Raw genomic sequence first — 19,145 nt, 5'->3', positions numbered from 1 at the left:
GAATGAGGACCAGACTGATTCAAGGTGAGTCCTTCCTCCATGTGAGCTACATTGTCCTACCAAGTGAAGAGGTGGCTTTCCCCACACAATAGGAGCATGTCTGTGGCAAAACGGTGGCCCATTTGGGTTCTTCGTTTCCAAGTTGCTGTGGCTTAAGGCAACAGTTTTTACTGGTTTTGACGATGTCACCCTCGCGCGCCCCCTTCTCTCCAGGCCGTTCTTGACGCGCATCTTCTCTCCCGCAGTGCTCCTCGACTTGCGGGAAAGGCCTTCAGTCGCGGGTGGTGCAGTGCATGCACAAGGTCACGGGCCGCCACGGCAGCGAGTGCCCGGCCCTCTCCAAGCCGGCGGCCTACCGGCAGTGCCACCAGGAAGCGTGCAACGAGAAGATAAACGTCAACACTATCACCTCTCCGAGGCTCGGTAAGGGTGGATTTGCTGGACTTTGACGCTTTGGGGCTCTTTATTTTCTCTCGCTCGCTCAGGCACACACACACACCGAAGAAATAGATGCTGCCACTAGTGGCCGTGGTATGGTGGTTCCAGCTGCTTGCCTTAAATCGCTTTCTCCTCTGTGGGATAGATCACGATGGGCGGCCATGTTAGTCCATCACCAGCAGTAGAAAAGAGCATGGGTCCAGTAGCACCATAAAGATCTAACAGAATTTCTGGGAGGGTGATCAGCTTTCGTGAACCACGGCTCTCTTCGAATCAGAGAGTTGGAAGGGACCACCAGGGGCATCTAGTCCAGCCCCCTGCACAATACAGGAATTTCACAACTATCTTCCCCCCACACCCCTCCAGTGACCCCTACTCCATGCCCAGAAGACGGCCATGATGCCCTCCCTCTCATAATCTGCTTAAGGTCATAGAATCAGCATTGCTGACAGATGGCCTTCTAGCCTCTGCTTAAAAACCTCCAGGGAAGGAGAGCTCGCCACCTCCCGAGGAAGCCTGTCCCACTGAGGAGCCACTCTAACTGTTAGAAAATTCTTCCTAATGTCTAGATGGATACTCTTTTGATTTAATTTCCACCCGTTGGTTCTGGTCCGACCTTCTGGGGCAACAGAAAACAACTCAGCACCCTCCTCTATATGACAGCCCTTCAAGTACTTGAAGATGGTTCTCATATCACTTCTCAGTCTTCTCCTCTTCAGGCTAAACATACCCAGCTCCTTCAACCTTTCCTCATAGGACTTGGTCTCCAGACCCCTCACCATCTTTGTTGCCCTCCTCTGGACACGTTCCAGCTTGTCTACGTCTTTCTTACATTTTTCTCTACATTCTTCTCTGCTTCTTCAGAGACAGCTAGAATGTGAGTCCATCTATCCCAGAGGTTCCCAAACTTTTCAGTTTGGGAAAACTGCCCCCTTGGTTCCACAAACTCAACCCCCAGGGCCCCTACCCTACCCTATAAAAAGCACTATTCAAAATAGGGATTTGCATGACGCACTAAAGAAGATAATAACAATAAAATTTCAAAACAGTGACAATTAATTGCACATCTATTCAAAATCAAATTAAAACTTTTTAGTTGAAATTTGTTCAACAAAACTGTATGAACTTGATCCAGTAGTACCAGCTCTTCAAAATGTGGAAAGAAATTCTGATAGTTTCCACCAAATTTGCCAGCCTGGGGACATAGCTTGATCAATTGTATATTAGTGAACAACACAGTTGAAGGGGCCCACCTCTAGCACCCCCCTGCTGCCCTCTTGCCTCTTAGTGCCCCCCTAGGTAATCCCACTGCCCCCCAGGGGGTGGTACTGCCCACTTTGGGAACCACTGGTCTGTCTTCTTCTCTACTTGGGGATAGATGGACTCTCATTCTAGCTGTATCTGAAGAAGTGAACCATGACTCACGAAAGCTCACACCCTGCCAGAAATTTTGTTAGTCTTTAAGGTGCTACTGGACTCTTGCTCTTTTCTACTGAAGAAGTGAGCTGTGACTCACGAAAGCTCCCACCCTGCCAGAAATGCTGTTCTCTTTAAGGTGCTACTGGACTCTTGCTCTTTTCTACTGCTAGTGACGGACTAACACGGCTACCCGTCGGGCTTTCTCTCCGCGGAAGGCCCCACATTTAGCCATACAGAATGGAAATCCATAAATCTTGTAAAGAAACTTGCACAGGTACAAACAGACATCATCTTTCTCTCCCAATGTAGAAGTCTGAACATCATACCCAAGGGACTAAGAATAAATAATCCACTATAGTCTATTTACCCCATAGACTACGGTGAAAGTTTGTGTCATACATTCTTCTGTGGGAGGGAGGCACTTAGTTTTGCCACAGGGACAATCCCCCCCTTTTTCTTTCACTGCTCTTGCAAATGCTTTGAGCTCCAACGCTTCCCCCTCGCACCTGCAGCTTTCCCCTCCAACACTGGTGGCAGACTTTTTGTTATTTTTATTTATTTATCAATTGGTAACAGGTACTAATTTTTTTAAAAAACAGCAAAAATACTGCCTGTGACGTGAGAGGATAGCAACTGGGGGGGGCAGGAATGGGTAAAAAAGGGTTGCAACTGGTGGGAGGATTGTGAAGCATCAGAAGGACAATTAAAAAAAAATACAGCTTCACGTACTTTACCCAAAGTTCTTACTGCAAGTGACAAAGGGTAGTTCTAGGAATTGCTGGAAACTCTATGGTAAAACCAAATGGGGGGAAACCATAGAGTTTGCAGAGATTCCTAGAGTTACCCTTGCTCTCTTCGAATAAGAACTTCCAGTAATTATACACACACAAAAACTTTCTTCTGCTGTAGCGGCAGACAGTAGGATCCGGGGGCAGCCCTAGTAGGAAATGGTATCAGATGTGGGCGGGGAAGTGTGGAAATCCACACCTTCCCGCCCACGTGTATCCAAAACCCGCGTTGAGAGCCATCTTCTCAGAAAGATCATAGAAGTTTTGGAAGTCATGCGGCGAGCATGCAAGCGAATGGTTGCGTGGAAACTCAGAAAAAAACAACAACCCTGCGCGGTGGGGAAGAGATGCAGAGCAAGCACCCCCTCTGGGTAGAAGCTGCCACACATTTAAATGTGATGCTGGTGGGTCAGACCTTTCCTGTGGGGCCTGTTATGCACCCAGCCTAGCCATTAGACGTCTGCACCATGGCGCTAAAGTCCATCTACCTATTGATCTCTGAGGTTATAATACAAAAAAAGATTTTGTGCTGTGAAGAGCCTAGTAGCAGAAAGAACACAGAGCTATGGCCAATAATTATAACTCAGAATATCAGAATGCAATAAACTTACCTATAGAGAAGGACTGGGTGCATACAAAGACTGGGTACGTACAAGCAATGTTCAAGCACAATAAGTGCCATATTGAGAACAATGTTCAAGCACATTGGACTGTATTCTCATGTATGATTGTTTGCATTGTGATTTGCAAATGATGTCATCTATTTTATATCATTGCTTCATACATAAGACTTTGTATGTACCCAGTCCTAATAAGTTTATTGCATTCTGATATTCTTTCAAGACCGTGCTGTCTTCTTTCTGTTGCTACCTATAGATCTCTGGCATGCTAATTCTTAGCGGCTGGGGGTCCCATTTGAATGAGGGCTTGAAAGGAAGGTCTTAACAGGTACTGGATAGTACAAGAGGAGACCCTTCCTGGAAATCCATTTTCTATCCTCTAATAATACACTGTTTTTCCTTTCCCTTTTGATTTTAATGCTTCCTAAAAGCTGCCCTGACGTACAAGTGCGCGGGAGATCAGTGGACAGTTTACTGTCGAGTAATCCGGGAGAAGAACCTTTGCCAGGACATGAGGTGGTACCAGCGGTGTTGCCAGACTTGCAGAGACTTCTATGCCAACAAGATGCAGCAGAAGAGTTAATGCGGAGCGGGGCTTTGTTCCTTAGGAGGGGGTTGCCGCTCATACGTATTTCTTCGCAAAAACGCATCATTAACTTATGGAACTCACCGCCACAAGCTTGTGGCAATGGTTGTTGTTGTTTTTTAAGGAAAAAAAAGAGAACAAAAAGGGTTATCGGAGCAGTGGGGGGGAATAGACCTATCTGTGATTTTTAGCAATGATAGATGAATGGAACTGCCATGTCCAGAGGCAGTATAGCTCTAAATGCCGGATGCCAGTGGCCAAGGGTGGCCGCCAACCTGGTACACCTGGTTGGCCACCATTTAAAAAACAAAACCGAATGTTTGTTTATGAGCTGCAAATGCAACTGATTGCTTGAACCCAGTGGATTTCAGCGCTTTACCTTCATCGGACTTGAAACCGCATCCCCAGTATGGATGTACCAAAGCAATCCACCTTCGGAGAGAGGAAAAAATCATCTTGAAGCCAATCATATAGAACTGTGTAATGTTTTGACATTGCGACATGTTTTCCCGGTAATATATAGATGATTTCCAGCCACTGGATGGCTTACTACCATTTTTTTTTCTTTTTAAAGGAAAAGATTTGAAAAGCAATTACAATTGACGAAACGTTACGCGTACCTCAACAGGGTAAGCCTCTGGCAAAGAACTCAGCGTAGATAGAGACATTACTTAACCCTTCAGCCTTGGCGTTCATCTTTTTTTCTCAGCCCCAACTATGCGTGGAGGGCTGACAGCTTGAAAGGGGGGAGCCATTAATGAAATGCTTCATTTGAAGAGAGAGGGAATGTGCTAGAAAAGCTAACGCAAGCCAACAGCGGTGGACAGCCGCGTCTGAAATCTCTGCAGAAAGACCGGGACAGCTGCAGTCGACATTCCGCTGAGAATACTTTTAAAAGGCAACAAGGAGAAGACAGCGAAAAACTTAATCAAGAACTAACTTTCCTCTTCCTCTCTGGCAACCCAAGTCTTCCTTGGTATTGCCCATCCAAGTACTAACCATGGCTGATGCTGCTTCGCTTATATTTGGGACTTGCAAAAGGTCAACGGATATGCATTCAGAAATGCATATCGTCACAAAACCCAATGCATAACACCGCTGTGCCATAATACAATGAGCCATAAGATGAGCTGGAGATGTTTTGAAAAGAGTCAGACGTCATACATATTTTTCCTGACGACGGATGCAGGATCTTATTGACTGTTCCTCGATGGGGACGTGCTAATGGTGCTCAAGAGCCGAGGGGCGAGATTTTCGCCCTTCTTGGCGACGGGAACGTTTGCAATGGATACAACTGGAGCAAGGAAAGAGTTTGTTTCACTCTCCAAGTTCCACTGGTGCTAACCCTCCTGTTCTCGTGCGATCGGGTCGATTTATAACATGATAATCTGTGGTCCTCTCCGTAACCTACAAAGTATCCTGTCTGTACCGGAAAGGCCGCAACAGCAACTCGGCAGCCATGCTCAAAGAACTGTGCCTTCCCAGTGGTGTTCTTAGATGACTCGTTCTGTTTCACAGCACCATGTCAGTTACCACTCAACAGGAACATCCTGAAATAGACAGGGGGGTGCCGATATCTGCTTGAAACCAGTGAGGCATAGGTATTTGACTGTGGCGGTTCCACTGAATTCAGGCTAATAAACCTGAATAAACCAGTGTGGCATAAGGAATAGAAGGTTAAATTCAGACAGGGATCCAAGCCTTACCTCAGTGACATACCTCTTCCCAGTCGCCTGATCCCGAGGTGACTCCATGCACCTGGCTTCTGGGAATATGAATCAGACACCTCCCGTTCCTTGGGTTCTGCCTGATCTCTGGCTGTGTTGTACCCGCCTGTCTCTTATACCACCTGAGAACCCCTCCTAAGTTTTTTACCATGGTCCTTATTTCTCCTTCTCAAAAGTAAACCCAGAGGGACACAGAGATGCAAATACATTTGTTTTTGGCCCGAGAATAATCTGCAAATACATTTTTGCGGTCCACATTAAGAGATTGTGGTGGATCGAACCGAAAGACCATGGCAATCCCTTTTCCGTACAGTTGTAGTCTCGCCATCTGAGTGCTGTGGACTGTTGCTCCAAGAAAGCACAACCCAATGGCTGTCCTTGATTTTGTTACCTCCAAACCCCTAAAAGGAACAGGATGGAGAGTGGACAGGGCTAGAAACAGGTGGTTGCAAGCTCAGGCTCAAACTACAGAAGACCTTTAAAAAAGAGTTGGGTTGTATTTTCCCAGACAACAGCTGCAGGGAACACCGATTTTTTTTTAAAGGCTGCAGGGACCCGATTAAACTCAGAACCACGGCAGGGAGAGGAGAGCGCCTCCTGCCTTCCGCATGCCGTTCCAGATTTGAGTGAACGAGTCCCTACCGAGGCCATTCTGGGCTCAGGAAACCAGCCACAAGGAGAACCTGGCTTGTTCCAAAAAAGTCTTGTGTAGTTTGACCTTCAGTTCCTTCTAACATCCTGCAGCCCCCTGTGCTTAGGAATCTCACCAATAAAACTTGAAACAAATAGTAGAATATCAGGTACTGTTTCCGACCCATTTCGAGATCTTCTTCAGGATTCTTGATAAAGACTGAGAATGTTCAGGAAACCTTGGGCAGAAGCCTCAGAATAATAAAACATTACATTATAATATTTTTTAAAAATTAAAAAGCTACCTCCCAATGTTAACGGAATCAAATTTTAGTTTAAGAATAATACCTGAATTCTGAACATAATCACATAAAACGGCAAGGAGTTGTTGATATGACTCTTATTATCAAATAGAAATGTCTCTAGCCCCAAACTGCAAGGTGAAGGGGGGGGGGCTGGACTGCAGAAAAATTGCTGTGAGAACAACCCCTTAGAAGAGTTTATTATTGGGGAACAAATTGCATCTCAGCTTCAGGATAATCCCGATCCTATGTATTCCCAAAAGGCCGTTAAAAATGCTCCCCACCCCTCGGCGAGGGAGACTGATCGGCATCTAGTAGAGATGCGGTTTTAGAACTCTTGTCCAGATACATTGGCTTTCTTCCCAGACGACTCACTCATCGCGCATATGCAACTCTACTACTTTTATCAACAACTTGAACCGTGTTGAAATGGATAACCTTTTGCTCTCATTAGATGCTAAATCCTTGTGTACTAATATTCTGCAGCTGAAGGCTTTGGGCCATTATACAAATGTATATCTTTAACCAGGGAGAAGAAGAACCTTGCGACACAATAATTTATTGTTGTTGGCAGAGGTGGTTCTGAAGCATTACTGTGTCCCGCTTGATAAATTACATTGGCAAATCAAGGGTTGTTTTGCGTGCCAGAGTTGGCCAATTCTTGCATGGGTAGGGTTGCCAGTTCAGGGTTGGGAAATACCTGGAGATTTTGGAGGGAGAGCATGAGGAGGGCGGGGTTTGGGGAGGGGAGGGACTTCAATGCCATAGAGTCCAATTGCCAAAGGCGGCCCTTTTCTCCAGGTGGACTGTTCTCTGTCGGCTGGAGATCAGTTGTAATAGCGGGAGATCTCCAGCTGCTACCTGGCGGTTGGCACCCCGATGCATGGGTGAATTTGAAAAAGAACTGATTCACTCTTCAGGCAAATCATTTTCCAGGAACACTGTCAAACGGAGGGGGTGCCTTATTGATGTGTTCGTACTTTGGGACAGGAAAAACAGGGTGTCAGGGTAGATTTTTGAGAGATGATAATATCAAATTTACCCTCCACTTTGATCGCAGCCAAAGAATTTTCAGCAATTATGGGTTCAGCGAGAAGATGGGGAATTGATTAGAAACCTGTCCTGTCTCAAAAAAACAACAACCCCACAGACACAAAATTTGGGGGGAATTTATCAGGACCATCACCCCGAACCTATCAAAAACATGTCACGTAATCGAGGTTTTTTGGTATGTAATCGGGGTGGGGTTTGGGGGCGTTTGAGAGAAATCATTCAAAACCTACAGAGCTTCAAAAGGTGTAACTCTGCTTAGGGTAGCAGCACAAGCTTTAAACGTTTTAGATTTAGAAAGGATTTAGAAAGGTGCAACTCTGCTACGTTATCTCTTCTCGCATATACAGGAGGTCGGCTTTTCTGCAGCCGCAATATCAACAGGCAGATTATTTTTTAAAAAAACTGTTGTCATTTCCGTTGACGTTGGGAGTTCTTCGCTCCTTTTCCGAAAATGTATTTCAGCATAACATCTTGTTGTTTTTAGGCTTCTCTCCCTGTGCCCCCCCCCACTCCATGGTTCAATGAATGTTATACATCTGTGTAGATCCCCCCAGAGGATTTCAAAGTGCAGCTGGAACTATATCCACTGTTTTCAATCAGACCTTCTAGCTCCGCCTGGATCTTACTGTCCATACTGTATAACAAACATCTGCTGAAACCAGCTAGAGTTACCAAAACTATGAGTGGGTTTACCGTTCAAAGAAACAGAACAAAAAAATCCCACTGGACAAGTGTCTTCCATTTAGCGTAGTTACAATGACGCCCTAAGTAGAGTTACACCCTTCTAAGGGCCAGGCTTAGGAGCCCCGTGGCGCAGAGAGGTAAGCTGCAGCACTGCAGTCCAAGCTCTGCTCACGACCTGAGTTCGATCCCAACGGAAGTCGGTTTCAGGGAGCTGGCTCAAGGTTGACTCAGCCTTCCATCCTTCCGAGGTCGGTGAAATGAGTCCCCAGCTTGCTGGGGGTAAAGGGAAGATGACTGGGGAAGGCACTGGCAAACCACCCCGTAAAACAAAGTCTGCCTAGTAAACGTCGGGATGTGACGTCACCCCATGGGTCAGGAATGACCCGGTGCTTGCACAGGGACCTTTACCTTTAAGGGCCAGGCTGGATGAAACACTTGAGAAACTAGTTCCTGGGTGTTATGAGTTTAAGTCGGGTCGGAGGACCCCCTCCCCTTCTCAGTCCGATTGGTGTCACACATCTTGTCTAGCGTGGCCCTAAGGTCAATAGGCTTAGAAGGGTATGACACTGCTTAGAATTGCACTAACATAGCTCTTTGTGAAATGGGGTTTTCAGCAGCAATCCCTCGATTGGAAGGGGAGCCCGTCTGTGTCCTCTGCCAGCCCCTTTTCAAAAGGGCCTGTTTTGTATCAGCTTTCGCACTCGTGACAATCTATTCCTGTGACCCTGGTGGGTATCAAGCCTTGTGTCTTTGGGGAACACTTTCCACGTCTGCATCTGCTGGGGGGTGGGGGAAAGAGAGAGAGAACAGTCACTTACCTGTCACTGTTGTTCTCCAAGCGGTCATCTGTGCACACAATGCCAACGGGCTTGGTATGTCCCACAGTTGGCACCTACTCTTTCCATATGGTGGGGGCATCGGTAGACACGCTGAGCCTCACTGTGGTTCTGCAACAACAGAGTGCCGCTTTAGCCCATAACCTACAACCTGGAGCACTGGATAATTCAAGAACTGTCTTTCCGGTAGGGTTGTCAACCTCCAGGTAGTAGGAGCTCTCCTGCTATTACAACCAATCTCCAGCCGAGATTGGTTCCCCTGGAGGAAATGGCCGCCTTTGGCAATCGGGCTCTATGGCATCGAAGACCCTCCCCTCCCCAAACCCCGCCCTCCTCAGGCTCTGCCCCAAAAACCTCCTGCCTGTTGTGAAGAGGGATCTGGCCACCCTGCTTTCCGGGAAGCCCTGTTTCCATCGCTGGCCTTTCAGTGAGGGGACAGCTGCCAAGCAACTTCTCCCTGGGGTTCCCCAGAGCAAAGTTGGAAAAAAAAACCTCTATCAACAACTGGTGCTTATTGTATTCAGCCATGTCTTTTCTTCCTTCCCTGGGAGATCGGTGGATTCTCACAGCAGCGTTTCCATTGTGTAAACCCAGGTTTCTGTGTACTGTTTTTAAAAGTACTGTACATTTATAATTGCACAATGTTTTGTATGCAGGGTGTCGATTCTCACTATCAAATGGTGCTATCTCCCCCCCCCTTTTCAGAGTTGGTAAAACTAAAATGCCCCCCCTGCAGTCGAATACCCATTTTCTATTCTAATACAGGGCAATAGTACTGTGTATGTTTTCAATACAAAGTGAAAAGTGTACATATTTTTTCCCCTTCATAGTGAATTTAAGTATGGATTGTAGCCGTGGTAATATTTCTATTTTTTTTCCTTTTGGTGCTGGCTAAAATATGTCAAAGCTATCCAGTCAAAGCATAATGGAACCAGTTGTAAATATAGAGGGGAAAAAAGATCATTCCGTTTTGGAAATTTAAAAGGTTCAATATGTTTATTAATTATAATAATAATAATAAATGTATTTTTCCATAACGATTTTAACAAGGCTGCTTTAGCTCTGCCATGTGCGGCTTATGCTTCTGGAGGGGGTGTATCTGTTCTCTCGCATATTTGGCAAAAATTTGAATTTTTTTGGGCAACTGCCAATGTAGTATTAAAACCCACCCCTGCTAAAAGGACCCTCGGATTAGCCAATCCACAGACAGATTCCCAGATAAAAAGGCTTTATCCATCTGTCTCTAGCCTCGTGGAAAAAGTCGCAGCTCAACAAGGAATGCTGAAGAGTATCTATATGGCCAGACCCCAATGACCCTCTCTCAATACAGTACCCTATTTAAATGGCCCATTAACTCCTCTGATGGTATGGTATTCGGTCTAGGCGATGTAAAAGTTCTGTGTGTATGAGGCAGGACCAGTCGCTGCTCAAACCCGGATCAACCCATGCAATCCAAGCCATGATAGGGTTGCCAACTCCAGGTTGGGAAATTCCTGAGCCTAGGGAGGGGGGACTTGGGGAAGGGAGGGGTCACAGCCATACAGGCCACAGCCCAAAGCTGCCTATTTCTCCGGGGAGCGGATTGCTGTAGCCTGGAGAACGGTTGGAATACCTGGAGATCTCCAGGCCCCACCCAGAGGTTGGCAACCCAGTGGCACAGTGAAGAAGAGTTGGTTTTTATATGCCGACTTTCTCTACCACTTAAGGAGGAATCAAACTGGCTTACAATTGCCTTGCCTTCCCCTGCTCACAACAGACACCCTGTGAGGTAGGTGGGTCTGAGAGAACTCTAAGAGAGCTGTGACTAGCCCAAGGTCACCCCAGTGGCTTCATGTGTAGTAGTGGGGAAACCAACCCGGTTCATCAGATTAGCGTCCGCCGCTCATGTGGAGGAGTGGGGAATCTAAGGAAGAGTCAAACTGGCTTACAATCTCCTTCCTTTCCCCTGCCCACAAAAGACACCCTGTGAGGTAGGTGGGTCTGAGAGAGTGTGACTAGCCAAGGTCACCCAGCTGGCTTCATGTGTAGGAGTGGGGAAACCAACCCAGTTCACCAAATTAATGTCCGCTGCTCATGTGGAGGAGGGGGGAATCAAACCCGGTTCTCCAGATCAGAGTCCATGGCTCCAAACCACCGCAAAGACAAGGATTGGCCATTCACTGAACCTAAGAACCTAGCATCTTCTTTGCAAAACAGATACAGCTTTACAATGCCAGTATCTAACTAGAAGAAAGTATGTTACTATGGTGGGCTATATTGACTTTCTTCCACGTTCAAAGCTCATGCATCTTGTGCTAGTCCAGGGTGGCAACTACAAGCTTCTGAACTGAAAACCCCCAACTCCCAAGCTGAAAACTCCAAATAAGAACATAAGAAAGTAAGAAAGGCCATGCTGGATCAGACCATCAAGTCCAGCACAGCAGTCTGTTCCCACAGTGGCCAACCAGGGGCCTCTAGGAAGCCCCCAAGCAAGACGACTGCAGCAGCACCATCCTGCCTGTGTTCCACAGCACCTTACAGAACCCGCATGCACCTCTGATACTGTATAGGTATGCATCACGACTAGTATCCATAAGAACATAAGAAAAGCCCTGCTGGATCAGACCAAGGCCCATCAAGTCTAGCAGCCTGTTCTCACAGTGGCCAACCAGGTGCCTCTAGGAAGCCCGCAAGCAAGATGACCGCAGCAGCATTCTCCTGCCTATGTTCCAAAGCACCTAATATGATAAGAGCATGAGAACATAAGAAAAGTCATGCTGGATCAGACCAAGGTCCATCAGCTCTAGCAGTCTGTTCACACAGTGGCCCATCAGGTGCTTCTAGGAAGCCCACAAGCAAGGCGACCGCAGCAGCACCATCCTGCCTGTGTTCTAAAGCACCTAATATGATAAGAACATGAGAACATAAGAAAAGCCATGCTGGATCAGACCAAGGCCCATCAACTCCAGCAGTTTGTTCACACAGCGACCAACCAGGTGCCTCTAGGAAGCCCACAAGCAAGACAACCGCAGCAGCACCTAATATAATAGGCATCCTCCTCTGATCCTGGAGAAAGTAGGTGTGCATCATGACTAGTAGCCATTTTGACTAGTAGCCATGAATACCAAGGCCCACAGTCAAAACAGATCCCACCTGGGAATGGGACGCTGGCTCAGCCCGCGGGTCGACCTGTAAGCTAGGCGAAGCTGTGTTTCCCCACCAGGAGGTTCCCGTTCTCAGAGGTAGCTGAGGTAGGAACCGAGACAGCCTCCCAGCGAGACTCTAAACAGCAGGGAAATACAGTGGACAGCAGCCAAAGGTCTCTTTCAATTCGCACCTCTCCAGGCTTGGAAGAACATGTTGCACGCGCCGGCCAGAGGAGATCGTAATGGATGAACTCCGTGCACAATAGAAGGCCTTTTGGGGGTTCCTTAGGAAGCCAAGAGGCATCATGTGAAGCCGAAGGGCAAGAATTAATGTTGTAATAGGTTTGGCTGGACGTATCCGAGACTTCTGCCAATAATTCCTGCCTATCCGTTCGAGCTGAATCTGACACAGGTGAAGAGACTGGATGGCTGGTGCATGAGCCAGCATGGTGTAGTGGTTAAGAGTGGTGGTTTGGAGCGGTGGAGTCTGATCTGGAGAACGGGGTTTGATTCCCCACTCCTCCACTCAAAGCTGGGTGACCTTGGGCTAGTCACAGCTCTGTTAGAGCTCTCTCAGCCCCACCTACCTCACTGGGTGTCTGTTGTGGGGAGGGGAAGGGAAGGTGCTTGTAAGCCAGTTTGAGTCTCCCTTAAGTGGTAGAGAAAGGCAGCACATAAAAACCAACTCTTCTTGAAGGACCAGGGAATTCCAAGGGGATATTTACCTTCTTGTTACAACCATTTCCCTCTGGAAGTTTTCCACTGAACTCACCACTGCGCTGCCTCGAAAAATGGCATCAGATCACTGTGGAATCCCTCATGGGAACGCAAAACACAGCAAGCCCTCTCCAGTCCCTGGGAGTCCACCTGTTTCCTCCACTTAGTCTAAAGCCCTTCAGATAAGCTGACGGTTTTACTCGTCTCCTGAGGGGTTACCAGCAATCTGACCTGGCTTTCCTTACGTTAAGAGGTTTCTTGGGAAGGGAACACCGTCCCCAACAAGCTCCATAATGGAACACCTTCTCATTTCGCTCCCCCAGAAGCTCAGCTGAGCGTTACCCAGCCCCCATGCAAAAAAAAAACCTAACCAAGATTGTTAGATTTCTCTGTAAATTTAAATCTATGATCTTCAGAACGTCAACCCTTCACCCAATAGTAAATCAGCAAGGTTCAAATGAAGTCATAGAACCATAGAATTATTGAGTTGGAAGGGACCACCAGGATCATCTAGTCCAGCCCCCTGCACAATGCAGAACATTCACAACTGCCTCCTCCCACACACACCCAGTAACCCCCTACTCCTTGCCTAGAAAATGGCCAAGATGCCCTCCCTCTCATCATCTGCCTAAGGGCATAGAATCAGCATTGCTGACAGATGGCCATCTAGCCTCTGCTTAAAAACCTCCAGGGAAGGAGAGCCCACCACCTCCCGAGGAAGCCTGTTCCACTGAGGAACCGCTCTGTTAGAAAGTTTTCCTAACGTTTAGATGGAAACTCTTTTGATCTAATTTCAACCTGTTGGTTCTGGTTTGACCTTGTGGGGCAACAGAAAACAACTCCGCACTATCCTCTATATGATAGCCCCTCAAGTACTTGAAGATGTTTATCATATCACTTCTCAGTCGTCTCCTCCCCAGGCTAAACATACCCAGCTCTTTCAACCTTTCCTCATAGGACTTGGTCTCCAAGTCGATTTTGGGCTCTTGACAGACCCTGAGGTATCTTTCAAAACTGCAAGTTCCCCTTGGTGGCATGTCTGACTGCCACCAAGAAGATATCACACTGTCATTTGGGAGATGTCTGTTTGAAGAATTGTTTCTGGGAGATCTCCTGGCCCCAGGTGGAGACTGGCAAAAATGGGTATCTTACTTAATGATATCACTGAAAATACATTAGATTATCTGGCCCTCTTATAACCACACCGTGTTAATGGTTTCTATTTACCATTGTTTTCTATTTATCATTTACTCATGGTTTCTATTTCACTCCATCACGCTAAACACAGCCGGCGTTTAGAGTATACCCTCCCTCACAAGTCCAACACAGAGCACAGCAAAAGCACGCTAATTTATTCTGAGTTTGAAATTCCTTCTTTGTGCGGTCAAGATCGAGTCAAACACCACGAAGCCCCTAACTGCAGCATTCAGAACTGGCCCCGTTTTGCTTCCTTTCAGCCCAGCCAACGTAACTTGTGAATCATCGAAGAAACAGAGAGAACGAAGGAAGGGGTTTATTAAATACTGGAGAATCCTGGAAAGGGACAGAGCTTGATAGTGCGTGGTAATACCACCACCTGCTGGTCAGTGTTTAAAATGGCTCCTTCTGGAGTTTTTCTTTTTCTTATATATATAATTTTTATTAATTTTATAACATAAAACAAAATAAACACAATAATAATAATATAAAAAATTTAAAAAAGAAAATACAAAAGAGTATCTACATATACTTATTAATACATTCGCGGTTACAAAATTATAAGATTCAAGAAGATACCCCTTCGACCCTCCACCCACCTTAAAAAAGGGACCCATCACTCGACTTCCGAAGAAGTGTCTAAACAGTTTTAAAAATATCCATAAACAGTAAAATATAAAAAATATTAAAACTAGTTTCTACAACTCACTAATTAAAGTAGTAAAATCCATTTTTGCCAGTTTATCCCAATATGTGATGGCCTTTGCCCGTTTTTTAAAATTCTTCCATATCTTTTCCATGTAGGAATTCCGTTAATTTGGCCATCCTCATATACATCCATAATTTCTCTATGCAGTCACGAATTGAAGGTTAGGTAATATGGTACCCTGAGGGAGGGAGGGCAGCATGGTATAGCCCGATCTCGGAAGCTAAGCAGGGTCAGCCCCGGTTAATATTTGGATGGGAGACCACCAAGGATTATCAGGGTCGTTAACGCAAAGGCAAGCCATGGCAAACCACGGCTGTTAGTCTCTTGTCTTGAAAGCCCCATAAGGGGTCACCATTAGGGGTGTGCATTCGACTGACCAAAACACACACACACCCCAAAAAAATACCTTTTCAGTATTTTCTGGGGGTCTTTTACCGGTTTAAAAAAATGGCAGCGGATAAAGGGAGCCCAAAAAGTGGATCCCAAATAATGCTTAATTTTTTCGGCTCTATTCGGGCTGCTTTGGCCCTGCCACCATTTCCCCCCCTTTTCCCTCACCCCTTACTTGCCTGCTGGAGTCCACTGCCACCCCCTGCAGCCTCCGATAATGGAAGCTCCTGGGGGCAGGGATCTAAGCACCGTGCCGGTATTTTTCAGGTAATTTTTGAATATTCGGAAAAGCCGAATCCATTATATTCGGCTTTTTTGGGTTTTTGAAAAATTCCAGGTATAATAAACCCAAACCCAAAAAATTCAAAGGAAAAAAAATGGTGCACAGCACACCCCTAAGCACAATATTCAAAAAAACGGGGGGGGGGGGGGAGAAGCCCAACCTAAAAATCCAAAAGCTGGGTAACCAAGGCTGGGTGGAAAAGATAAAATAATATAATATAGACATGTTTTTTTTTATTACGTTAAGGCGCTAAATCAGGATTAAAAACATTAAAAATGATAAAACATGGTGCAATGGCATCTCATAAGGGTGACAGACTTGAACCACACGCCATATGCGTTTGACCAGGTTGATACTTGCACACACATTCTGAATGGGTGCCCAATACAGCCCAGTGTAGAACAAATTGCAGGCATTCCAACTAGAGGGCTTTATAATTTGAAATTTATTATGCACCCTACACGCATGCCTGGGCTGCTGTATAGTTGTTTGTATATGTTGATATATTTGTAAATATTTGTGTGTGCATTATATGGGTTTTATCTGAACACCAAGATCAAGTTAATCCATGCCATCGTATTCCCTATTACTATGTACAGGTGTGAAAGCTGAACATTGAAGAAAGCTGATAGAAAGAAAGTAGATTCTTTTGAAATGTGGTGTTGGAGGAGAGGGTTACGGATACCGTGAACGGCCAAAAAGACAAATCAGTGGGTTATAGAACAAATCAAGCCTGAACTTACCCTAGAAGCTAAAATGACTAAACTGAGGCTGTCGTATTTTGGTCACATTATGAGAAGACAAGAGTCACTGGAGAAGACAATCATGCTAGGAAAAGTTGAGGGCAGCAGGAAAAGAGGAAGACCCAACAAGAGATGGATGGACTCAATAAAGGAAGCCACAGCCCTTAGTTTGCAAGACCTGAGCAAGGCTGTTAATGATAGGATGTTTCGGAGGACATTGATTCATAGGGTCGCCATGAGTCAGAAGCGACTTGACGGCACTTAACACACACACACATTTGCACACCCCTGGTCACCATGAGTCAGCTGCTACTTGAGTACACTTTACACGCACAAAATGGGTCCCTGACCTGGATAGCTTGAGTTGCCAGCTTCGGGTAGGAAAACACCTGAAGATTTTGGGGGTGTCGTGGTTACCCAGGTTCAAATCCCCACTCACAGGCTAACCTTCCCCACAGGGTCGTGGCGAGGATGCAACTGTGCCAGGGAGGCCATTGTAAGCCGCTGTCAGTGCCCATCTGAGCGTGAAGCGGAGTATCAATGAAATAAATGACATCAAACTCACTTGTAGAGGCCCCTGCTAGCACTCTGGTCAAAGCACAAATGAGGCGGGCGAGATCCAGCCACGTCTCTAGGAACGATGAGCCAGTGTTACTTCACAAGATTTTTTGCGAGAATAAAACGGAGAGGGGCGATAAAGGTAAAGGTCCCCCCCTGTGCAAGCACCGAGTCATTCCTGAACCATGGGGTGACGTCACATCACAATGTTTACTAGGCAGACTCTGTTTTATGGGGTGGTGGTTAGTCCATTTGGGTCCCTGGTGGGGTGGTAAGGGGGGGGCATAAATTAATTACACAATACTCATTTGGTGCTGGGCGAGATCCGGTGACGTACCCAAGAGTATGCCAGCGTTACTCCAGAGTTGCAGCATCAGCAGTCTGCAGAGGGAGGGAGGGAAACAGTCACATCGGGGTGGGGAAACCAGATAGATGGGCCGCTGTGTGGAATCTCCAGGACCTTTCAAACACTGGGATGAAAATCAGAGTGATTCCAGCCCCTTCTGGCACACCCAGGCACCGACTCTATGCATAGGGTCGCCATCTGCCAGGTGGTGGCTTGAGATCTCCCACTATTACAACTGATCTCCAGTCAATAAAGATCGGTTCACCTGAAGAAAAGGGCCACATTGGCCATTGGACTCTATGGCATTGAAGTCCCTCCCCTCCCCATACCCTGCCCCCCTCAGGCTCCACCACAAAAATCTCCAGGTATTTCCCAACCTGGAGCTGGCAATCCTATCTCCTGGCGATACAGATTAGTTCCTTTGGAGAAAATGGCCGCTTTGGCAATTGGACTCTATGGCATTGAAATCCCACCCCTCCCTAAACCCCGCCCTCCTCAGGCTCTGCCCCAAAATCTCCCACCGGTGGCAAAGAGGGACCTGGTGACCCCACCCGCCACTCTTTCCTTTCAACGACGCAGTAGAAAAGAGCAAGGGTCCAGTAGCACATTAAAGACTGACAAAATTTCTGGCAGGGTAATCAGCTTCCGTGAGCCACAGCTCACTTCTTCAGATGGAGAGTGGATGCCGAAAGCCCGGGACGATGCCACTCAGAGTCAGAGGTGGCACCTTTGATGCGAGACCGCAAGTTGAGGTTTCTGGGCCCTCTACTCCTTTTGCCTCTTTGGCTAAGAAACCTGGTGCGCCCTTCTAGACGGCCCATGTGGAAACTCAGGCTGCCACTTCCATCTGACATTAAAAAAAGCAGGTAAGATGTGACTCGTAGTTTGGGTTGCCAACTCCGGGTTGGGAAATGCCTGGAGATTGGAGAGTGGATCCCCTGGGCAGGTGGAGTTCAGGAAGGGAAGGACCTCTGGAGGATACGACACCATGTCGTTCACCTTCCGAAGCAGCCGTTTTCTCCAGGTGGAGTGCAATAAACGTTTTCAATAAGTAACGAATAAATAAATAAATGCATGCTTTATGTAGACTGGAGATCAGTTATGATTCTGGGGTGTGGGAGGGGACCTCCATTCCCCAGATGGAGTTTGGCAACATTAATTTTTAGTAAGTGAACAGCCGTTTTCCAAAGTAGAGCACTGGTTCTCTTCCTGGGGACCGTCATTCCACTCTGCGACCTGCCATTCCAGTCCCAGAACACTTCTGCTACTCCCAGGGGCTGTCGTTCCACGCTGCAACCTTTCATTCCCACCCCAGAGCACTGATTCTCTTCCTAGGGACCCTCATTCCACTCTGTGACCTGTCATTCTGGTCCCAGAACACTTCTGCTATTCCTGGGGGATGTCATTCCACGTTGCTCCCTGTCATTCCAGCCCCAGAACACTGACTCTCTTCCTAGGGACCCTCATTCCATTCTGCAACCTGTCATTCCAGACCCAGAACACTTCTGCTGCTCCCAGGGGCTGTCATTCCACGTTCTCCCTGTCATTCCAGTCCCAGAACACTGATTGCCTTCCTAGGGACCCTCATTCCACTCTGTGACCTGTCATTCCAGACCCAGAACACTTCTTCTACTCCCAGGGGCTGTCATTGCACTCTGCTCTCAGTCCCCAGTCCCAGAACACTGATTGCCCGCCAATCGAAATGACCCGGCCACCCTACGGTGAACTGATCTCTACCGGCTGGAGATCAGCTGTAATAGCAGGAGATCTCCAGCCTCCGCCTGAAGGTTGGCAACCCTACCCAGCAGGCTTCGTGTGTAGGAGTGGGGAAACCAACCCAGTTTGCTAGGTTATAGTCCACCGCTCTTAACCACTGCACCACACTGGCTCTCTATGCTCTAATGCTGGGGGGGAACTGAGAAGCCATCAAGAAAACTCTGCAAATGTAGGGGGGGTTTCCCTTGTCACCTGTTCTGGAAAAAAATAAACATGTT

The 19,145-nt window shown here is 47.0% G+C and overlaps 1 protein-coding gene across 1 annotated transcript in view; it reads left to right on the top strand.

The window, feature by feature from the left end:
- The window catches only part of ADAMTS17 (ADAM metallopeptidase with thrombospondin type 1 motif 17), a 131,109-nt gene extending 127,261 nt beyond the window's left edge, over nucleotides 1-3,848 (top strand). The window contains exons 19-20 of the mRNA XM_056866116.1: nucleotides 246-423; nucleotides 3,697-3,848. Of these exons, the coding sequence (XP_056722094.1) occupies nucleotides 246-423; nucleotides 3,697-3,848 (330 nt within the window). The remainder of the gene's footprint in view (nucleotides 1-245; nucleotides 424-3,696) is intronic.
- Nucleotides 3,849-19,145: the final 15,297 nt, after the last annotated feature.

This window comes from Euleptes europaea, chromosome 20 (genome assembly GCF_029931775.1).
Source record: "Euleptes europaea isolate rEulEur1 chromosome 20, rEulEur1.hap1, whole genome shotgun sequence".
NCBI lineage: Eukaryota > Metazoa > Chordata > Lepidosauria > Squamata > Sphaerodactylidae > Euleptes > Euleptes europaea.
Note: the sequence above shows the minus strand (reverse complement) of the source record. Positions and strands in the feature narration are given on the sequence as shown.